Source organism: Capricornis sumatraensis, chromosome X (genome assembly GCF_032405125.1).
Source record: "Capricornis sumatraensis isolate serow.1 chromosome X, serow.2, whole genome shotgun sequence".
Lineage (NCBI taxonomy): Eukaryota > Metazoa > Chordata > Mammalia > Artiodactyla > Bovidae > Capricornis > Capricornis sumatraensis.
The window spans coordinates 28,944,492-28,953,878 of record NC_091092.1 but is presented as its reverse complement, the minus strand read 5'-3'; the positions used below and the strand labels follow the sequence as shown (position 1 = coordinate 28,953,878).

General features: G+C 42.3%; 1 protein-coding gene across 2 annotated transcripts in view; it reads right to left on the bottom strand.

Annotated features, from left to right (window-relative positions):
* Positions 1–1,573: 1,573 nt before the first annotated feature.
* The window catches only part of ZDHHC9 (zinc finger DHHC-type palmitoyltransferase 9), a 29,818-nt gene continuing 22,004 nt past the window's right edge, over positions 1,574–9,387 (bottom strand). Inside the window, exons 7-11 of one of the 2 annotated variants that reach the window (XM_068962104.1) lie at positions 8,983–9,031; positions 8,125–8,227; positions 7,106–7,209; positions 6,609–6,705; positions 1,574–3,079 (exon numbers count right to left, since the gene is read on the bottom strand). In XM_068962104.1, the coding sequence (XP_068818205.1) occupies positions 2,966–3,079; positions 6,609–6,705; positions 7,106–7,209; positions 8,125–8,227; positions 8,983–9,031 (467 nt within the window). In that variant the 3' untranslated portion in view covers positions 1,574–2,965. Of the gene's footprint in view, positions 3,080–6,608; positions 6,706–7,105; positions 7,210–8,124; positions 8,230–8,982; positions 9,032–9,387 lie in introns of both variants that reach the window. The other variant, XM_068962103.1, reaches the window with a different exon arrangement.

The following is a 9,387-nucleotide window of genomic DNA, read 5'->3' as shown; positions in this document are numbered from 1 at the left end:
AGATTTTAAAACAAAATAATTATTTTTCCCTCAACAAGGTAACGAGATTCATTCAGCAGGAAAAAGGGACTTATGGGTAAAGGCAGGAAGGTCAGGACAGGAAGAATGGAGTTTAGCTGCTATAGATTGAGAACCCACTGCTGCCACTGGTGAAAAAAGCAAAGGGGGAGATGGTGTTCTCATCTAGGGCAAAGGGGGCCCCAGGGCCAAAGGGACATGAAAAATAAAAAGGCCCCAAAGAGTCAAATTCCACCAGCCCCCAGAGGTTTTGGATTCATGCCAACCATCCTGGCCTGGGGAAGTGGGGAACATAGGAAACTTAAGGAATGGGGAGGAAGGGGAGAGGTGGAAAGAATGTCAGCCATTGAAAAGAGTAAACAATTTAAAGCCTATTCCCCTGGGAAGGACCAATTCATCAATCTCCACTCTGATCAGAACTCAGACTAGGAACAGTCCCAGCTGGTGCATGGTATGAATGGACAGATCTTCAGGCCAAGGTCTTAAAAATAGAAGATTTATAAAGGAAAAGAACAAGGGCAGGGAGTAGGGAAAACCAGAAGCTTTAAAAAAATCATTTCACACTAGTGATAAGGGGTTTCCATTTTGACCCTTCACCTCAGGAAAAGACAGCTTATCTAATGGACCCAAGGGTCAACAGAAGAGTGGCTGAGGTAAACTGGAGGAGAGAGGACATGGGCTGAGACAAGATGGGCAGAGAACTGACTAAAAACAGTTTCATCTGAGTGGCGAGTTAACTGAAAAAAATCTAGTATCTTCCCAACTTTCCAGGCTTGGCCTTATTTTGAACTGACTAAAATCTAACTACAAGGACAAAACCGAGAGAGCCAGAAAAAGAATGGGAAAGCAGGGGCAGATAGGACAGGAATCAGTCAGTCCCAGGCCCAGTCTCTCTGTCTCTCCAACGACTGCTAACCTCAGATCCTGCTACAAGGAAAATAGGAAGACAGAGAAAAATCTGTGAGCAGCCAAGTTTCATTACTTTTGATTAACTGGGGAGAGTGAAACAGGAATTGGTAAGGAATTTTGATTAGAGACCATTTAAAAAGAAATATTACCATCACTCGTAAAAGATCACTAACAAAATATTTCCGGGGGCAGGGGGATGATAAGCCTGCTTTAATAACCAAGACTCATCTGCAATTAAAACCATCCATCTGTATAAAAACAATATCCTAATAAAGAACTTGTTCTATTACTTTAATATAACCCTCGACCCTCCCAAGCTTTCCAACACTGTCCATGGCCTTGAAAGGCTTTTTTTTTTTTTTTTTCATAGTTCAGAATAAGGTAAACTGCAACCCAGAGAGTAAAATAGATCAGTGGAGAGTTTGGGAGCAATCTCTCCAACCCAAGGGTCCCCTGGAAAAGGGAAGTATGGGTAGTAATAACAAGCAACCCCTTCAACCCCACCCCCACCCCCCACACCGCCACACAAAGATACTTACACCCCACAGTGGTTCCTGAAATGGAAGGGGAAGGAGGAGGCAGGCAGTTTGCATTAGACACAGTTTAATCACCTTCAAATAGATTAAAAGTTCTGGTTTACACTCCCCCCCCTCCCCAGAAGTCATCCAGACAGGACCCTGGCTTAGAAAGAGAAAAACACAGGTGCTCTAGGAAATATAGCCACATATAATACATAAATTTTCTTCCCTGAAATAGAGCAGGTCCTGAGCAGAGCTGACTGGGGGCCACAACCCACCCCCAGGGTGAAGTGACTCTGGGACTCTGCCGGTGGAAGTGCTGGAAGATTGGGGCCTGGAGGAAGCCCCTGGTGTGGTTACCAAGCCCAAGATGGGCCAAGGCCTTGGAGTGGGTTACCCGGGAGGGCAGCAGTGCGGGGCTTTCCCTCCTCACTCAGCCGAGGCCTAATGGAAGTACTTGTTATCCTCTTTTTTCTATTATTTTTTTTCTGTTTTGAGGGGATACAGGGGGAGAGGAGAGGAGAGGAGAGCCTCTCTGTGCCTTGGTTTCCCCATTTGTGCATACAGGGCCTCTACAGGCCTCACACAGGGAGTCTGAGGGGGTAGTGTTTAAGTGAGCACTCGGGCTTCCTCTGAGGAAAAGGAGCCACCAAAGTGCAGACTTTTATTACTGCCGTTCCTGCTCCCAACGGGAACAAGAGTCAAAAGGAAAACAAATTAAAAGGGGCTAGTGAGAGAGGAGGAGAGATGAGACAGAGAGTGTGAGGGGCCGTGCCATTGGCATCTCATAAGTTCTTATTGAGAATGGCACAGGTAGTAAAAAGTTTCTGGGTAGTCTACAAGAAATGTAAATTGTTATCTATACTACAACTACTTACATATATCTCACAGGAAAAGAGTGGGGCTTAGGTGTTAAGAGAGTGGACAGGGGACAAAGGAGAAGCTACACGAATAAATACAACAACTGGAAGCTACCTGCCCCATTCCTGAAAGGATTTGCTGGCAATGTTGGCACTTTGGAGCCGTGAGAATCCTCCAAACCTACTCTCCATCCTCCTCCATTCTGAAGGCCTCGAGAATCCAGGTAGAATGCCCTGGCCAGCAGTCTCTGTGACTGCCTCTGGACTCGTGACATGCAGCAACTTGAGGGGAATTGAGCCAGTCTCAAGGACCTTTACCCCAGGATTGGGCCAGTGACCCCAAGCAAGAGAGCTGGGATCTGGAGGGAAGAGAGGGGAGTCCAAAGAGACTCCGTGGCTGAGGCCATGGAAAACCAGCGCCAGGGCCCAAGGGACCCATTTGTCCAGTTACCAGAGGTGACTGACATCTTCTGCGACTGCTTAGAGTCCAGAAATTAAAAAAGCTTGCAGCAAGAAAATGTCAGTTTACAACAGGGTGAATAAAGACCAAAGAAAAACAGTGAGAGGAACAGTTTACTCTCTCTGTCTCAGGTTTACCTTCTCCCCTTAAATCTCTCACAGCCCTAATCAAACACAATGAAAGTCTCTTCCATACATAGGCTACTTCTCAGCTTCCGTCACCTCCTGTGGGGGCTCTGGGGGCTCTGGGGGTGGCATCTCTTCAGGAGTGCTGGTGTCCTCCGCCATCTCATTGCTTAGATGGTCTATTGGGGCCTGAGAAGGAAAAGATATCAAAGTCAATACAGAATCCAAATGGAGATAATCCATAGACACTGAACTCATCCTCTGAACCCATTAACCACACTCATGGCTAGAGATATGCTCCCACCAGCCCGAAACTCAGAACCAAAACTAGACTATTGTCTTCTCAACAGAAAGCAATTGAAATGTGAGTTCTACTCTTAACTGCCTGTTGTGGACAGATGTTTCCATTATTATTCATGATAATAATAAACAGGGCCACAAATAATTACACAGATCACCTTCCCTCTTTCACAACAGAATATTATAACATACATGTCTCACAAGGTCTGACACAGTGGCTCTCAGTCTTCTTTGGGCCCTAATACGTGGCTCACTAGAACAGTGATTCTAAACCAAAGGGGGTAGGGTGGCTAAATTTTCAGATGGTACATCTGCTTTGAAAATATCTCCTGAATGATAGTCAGGGAAGTCTCCAAAATAATTTCATTTATATTATGTGAAAGTGAAAGTCTCTCAGTCGTGTCCAACTCTTCGTGACTCCATGGACTGTAGCCCGCCAGGCTCATGGAATTCTCCAGGAAAGAATACTGGAGTGGGTAGCCATTCCCTTCTCCAGGGGATCTTCCAAACTCAGGGATCAAACCCAGGTCTCCCGCACTGCAGGTGGATTCTTTATGACCTGAGCCACCAGGGAAGCCCATTTATATTATAATAACATCAAAAAGAATAAAAGACTTATGAATAAGGGTCACAAAAGAAATATAAAACTTATACTCTGAAAACTACAAAACATTGTTGAAAGAAATTTTAAAAGACCTACATAAATGAGATTACAGCCCATATTATTGGCTTAGAAGACTTAATCATGTTAGTCTTAACATGTAATTATGTTAATCATAATATTCTCCAAATTAATCTACAGATTCAATACAATCCCCATCAAAATTTCAGCTGGTACATCTGCAGAAATTGATTAAGTTGATTCTAGGAGTCATATAGAAATCAGAAGGAACAGAACCAAAACAATTAAATAAAGAATAAATTTGGAGGACTCACACTTCATAATCTCAAAACTTACTACAATGCTACAATAACCCAGATAGTGTGATACTGGCATAGGAATAAACTTATTGATCAGTGGAATAGGACTGAAAGTCCAGAAACAGATTCTCACATTTATGATCAACTGATTTTTGACAGGGGTACCACAACAATTCAACACAGTGAGGATAACCTTCAATAAACTGTGCCAAGACAACTGGATATCCACATACAAAATAAAGAATTTGAACCCTCTACCTCATACAATATACAAAATTTAACTCAAAATGGATTAAAGACCTAAATATAAGAGTGAAAACTATAAAACTCTAAGAAGAAAACAGAGTATAAATCTTCATGATCTTGGATTAGGCAATGGTTTCTTAGATCTGACAATGAAGTGAAGTGAAGTGAAAGTCACTCAGTCGTGTCCAACTCTCTGCGACCCCAAGGACTATATAGTCCATGGAATTCTCCAGGCCAGAATACTGGAGTGGGTAGCCTTTCCCTTCTCCACGGGATCTTCCCAACCCAGGGATCGAATCCAGGTCTCTGGCATTGTGGGCAGATTCTTTACCAGCTGAGCTACAAGGGAAGCCCTGACAATGAAAGCGCAAGCAAAAACAACAACCAAAATAGATAAACTAGACTACACAAAACTGAAATCTTTTGTGCTTGAAAGGACACCATCAAGAATGTGAAAAGACAATATACAAAACTGGAGAATCTTTGCAAATCAAATCTCTGATAAGGGACTTCCATACAGAATAAAAAACTCTTACAACTCAACAATTTAAAAAAAAATCCCAAACAATCCAATTTAAAAATGGACAAAGGATCTGAATAGACACTTCTCCAAAGAAGAAGATACATAACTGCCCAATAAACTAATGAAAAGATGTTCAGTATCATTATGCATCAGGGAAATGCAAATCAAAGCTACCATGATATATGGCTGCACATATTCAAGGATGGCTAGAATCAAAATGGTGGATGATAATAACAAGTGTTGCCCAAGATATGGAGAAACTGGAACCCTCATATGCAACTGGTGGGGGTGAAAAAATGGTACAGCCACTTTGGAAAACAGTACAGCTGTTCCTAAAAAGGTTAAACATAAAATTATTATATGACCCAGTAATTTCATGTATATAGTCAAGAGAAATGAAAACATATGTCCATGTAAAAACTTGCATACACATGTTCATTTCAGCATTATTCATAATAACCAAAAGGTGGAAACAATCAATGTCTATCAATTGATGAACATATAAATAAAATATGGTCTATCCATATAATGGAATATTATCCAACCATATAAAGGAAAAAAGTACCACCACAAGCTACAACATGGATGAACCTTGAAAATACAATCCTAAATGAAAGAAGCCAGTCACAAAAGACCACATATAATACGACTGCATTTATATGAAATGTACTGAAGAAACTTAACAGTTGCCTAGGGATGGGACTGTGGAGAAGGCAATGGCACCCCACTCCAGTACTCTTGCCTAGAAAATCCCATGGATGGAGGAGCCCGGTAGGCCGCAGTCCATTGGGTCGCTAAGAGTCGGATACGACTGAGCGACTTCACTTTCACTTTTCACTTTCATGCATTGGAGAAGGAAATGGCAACCCACTCCAGTGTTCTTGCCTGGAGAATCCCAGGGACTGGGGAGCCTGGTGGGCTGCTGTCTGTGGGGTCGCACAGAGTCGGACACGACTGAAGTGACTTAGCAGCAGAAGCAGGGATGGGGCTGAGGGAACTGGGGGGAAAGGGACAGTGACTGCTAATGGGTACAGGGTTTTTTTTTTGGGGGGAAGGGCAATGAAAATGTTTAAAAATTGACTGTTGTGATGATAGCACAATTCTGTGAATATATTACAAACCAGTGAATCCTACATTTTTAATTGAGATTTTATGGTATCTGAATCATATCTCAATAGAGCTATTATTTAAGAAGAAAGTTCAACTAATAACTTCTGAGGAACATACTTTATTAAAGCATATCTGAGCAGTATAGCTGGGAGAGTTTCCGTAACACCTGCATATTCCAGAGAAGCAGCCCCCTTCTATCAAGGTAACCACACCACTAACTCCGACCCACTCCCCTGACCACTACCACTGCTCCTATAGCATTTTATTCTTCCCTCATCAAGACACTTGTCACTGTACCAACTAACAGCCTGTTTTATTGTCTCTCATCCCCACTACACAATGAGGTCCGTAAGACCAGGGACATTGCGTGCCTTGTTCATTGGTGTATCCTTAACACATTGGCTGGCACAAAATGTTGGAGAAATGACTAGATCTTAATCTATGTCAAGGGCACAAAGATCTTAAGAAAATGTCAGCACAGAAGCAAACACAGGGAAGCTGGAGTGATTGGACACAAAATTGCCTAATTATATTGCCAAGGTATAAATTTACCCTATACCCTCTATCACCGAATCAGTCTTAAAGTCTAAAAGCTTTAAAAAAGTCAGGAACACTTACTGGGCCCTGAGGCAAAAGGCTGGTACTCGCCTCTTGAGTACTGGGGGGTCGACTTCCACTTTCCTCCAGTGGCAAAATACCCCTTCGATCCAGCACACTGAAGGAGATAGCAGAGTTAACAAAACACTTTGCATCCACCTGTCCATCCACCCACATCTGCTTGCTGTGTGTGCTGGAAAACACAAGCCTGCCCTTTGGCAGTCTAGCCTGATCCAAGCACGCACCTCCTGCCTTCCATTCACTTTTTTCTTCCACAAATCATGGAATACCACATTAACAAAGGAATAAACAGATGAAATAAGAATGAAAGGTCATCCCTTCAAAACAACCAGCCTGTGGTCTACGGTCCATGTAGATATGGCACCCAGGGACAATCCCTGGGAAGCCCTCTTTTGACACAAAGAGGCCATGTTCAGAAGAACGCATCAGACCAGGTGACAGGATTGGGTCTAACTGCTTGTCCCAAGAGTCCCAGAACCTTCCAGTCCTTTGAGTACCTGGGGGGCAAGGGGCCACACAGCACTTCACAGCAGTTTTTCACAATGTTGCCATGGCTATAGGGATTCTGGACACGATTCTTCCCTGTCCATGAGCCTTTGATCTGCAAGATAAAAGCCAAGGCTTACATTAAACATTATGTTGAAGAAATACATAGGGCATGGGAAGATGGAAAAGTTCTAGAGATGGATGGTGGCAATGGTTGCACAACAATGTCAATGTACTAATGCCAGTGAATTGTACACTTAAAAATGGTTTAAGATGGTGTATTTTATGCTATATGTCTTTTACCACAATAGAAAAAAAAAGAAATATATGCATAGCCATGGAAAAATATTCACAACAGAGTTGAAAATGTAGATACCTGAGCGTTATATATTATTTCCATTTAAAAATACATAATATTCATGTCAATGTATGGCAAAACCACCACAATATTGTAAAGTAACTAGCCTCCAATTAAAATAAATAAATTTATTTTTAAAAAAAGAAAAAAAAAAGAAATCCAGACTGAAAAAAACCCCCATAATATACTCAAATAAACAAACATGGGAACAAGTCTAGACAAGTCTAGAAGACTATAGATCATACCATAACAATGGTGAGGCCTAGGAGGTAAAATTACAGGGACTTATTTGCTATTTTTTGTTTATCTGTAGTTTCTGATTTTCTACAATAAATATGGATTAATCAGTAACTTTTTAAAAGCAAGGATGTAATTCAATGCAACTGTCTCTCTCCATTCCAAATCCAGTTAGTTAACTTTTAAGGACGTATGAACATTTGAAGACCTTGTGCCCACCCAACCATTCAATCTCTTTTTCCTCATTCCCTATAGGCATTCAGCTCCAAACAAAGCAGTCTGCTTGTTCTTCTACACACCTGGTTTAACCAATTCCCACACCTGGCTTCTGCCTGCCTCAATCTCCCAGACCCTGGACACAGTTCTCTAGCAGGTAATTAGAGAATAGGCTTTTGGTAGAAGAATATGTGATAAGGAAAGGAAAAGCTGACTCACATCTTCATTGGTTGTCTGGTTGAGAGCCACAAGGAAAGTGTGGAATCCAGTCAGTCCCACGACGGACCAGAGCGTGAAGAAGCAAATGAGTACTTCTAGAACAGTGAGGTGTTGTTAAGGAATGTTGAAGAAGCCACACCAGGGGACTTAATGCCTCAGCCCATGTTCATGGCACCAATCATACCATCTTTACCCCTTGGAACATACATCACAAATATATATCCATTTATAACAATGGATGAATTCTAAACTCACTGGCTGTATCCCTCATGAAAAGTAACAGACTCCTGTTTATACACTACAAGGAGCTCTCTAACAGATTTACTGTATTTAGACGTTTTCTGTTTATTCATCATTGGCTCTTTGAAAGGGACATTTAGGAGGGGTCCAAAGCAAAACAACGATGGTCATCTCTGCCACCGGAAAACAAACGCTATAATCAAAAAAAATGGTGGGAAAGAAACCAGAATGTGATTTCTAGAAATCCCAGTTGAATCTCCTTCTCAGAAATGTAATTGCTGTACAAAATAAGCCTTAGCTGTAACAGGAAGGTGGGACTTCTAGTGACACAAGAGATCTATTGAGAGCAAAGTACAGCCCACTAGAGAAGGCAGAACTGAGCCTGGGATTAGAAGGACTTGGGAGGGAAGCAGCGGAGACAAGGGTGAAAAAACAACCTCCCTTTAAGCCCCAGCCATTTTCCATTCTGGTTGCTACCACTAAGACTACATTTTTCAATTTTAGACATTGGCACTCTCTGACGTCTGAAAAATGAGATGGTGGAGAACTGCAGACAGAAAGCACGCTGAAAAGTAGTTTAAGAGGGCTGCACAGGGACCTACTGCCAGGGGAGGATATGTTCCAGGAGTTTCTTTCAATGTCTCCAGGAAGCCAATTTTCAAGGATTCTGTGAAATTGGGAGGAGGAGTAGAAAGAAAGATTAGTAACTTCACTAAAAAATATCCACATACTCTAGTGCCTACTTTCTTCCCTCCCTATCCGTGTTACAAGCTGGCAAGAGATAAGCCCTCATTCAGGTAAGGGACTCACCTGCAAACTGGTGCTCTCTTGACTAAAGGGTTCACCTTTCCAACGCAGGACCCAACACAACTAGAGAGTCAGCTACAAGCCCAGCATCTGGCTCCCCTCCCTTCTCCCTAACCTCCAGCTATGGGCATGCAGCAGGGAAATGCATTCATAGGTGAAAGAAACCAGGAATATCCAAGAAAAATCCTCTCTCTTCACCAATCTATATCTCTCCAC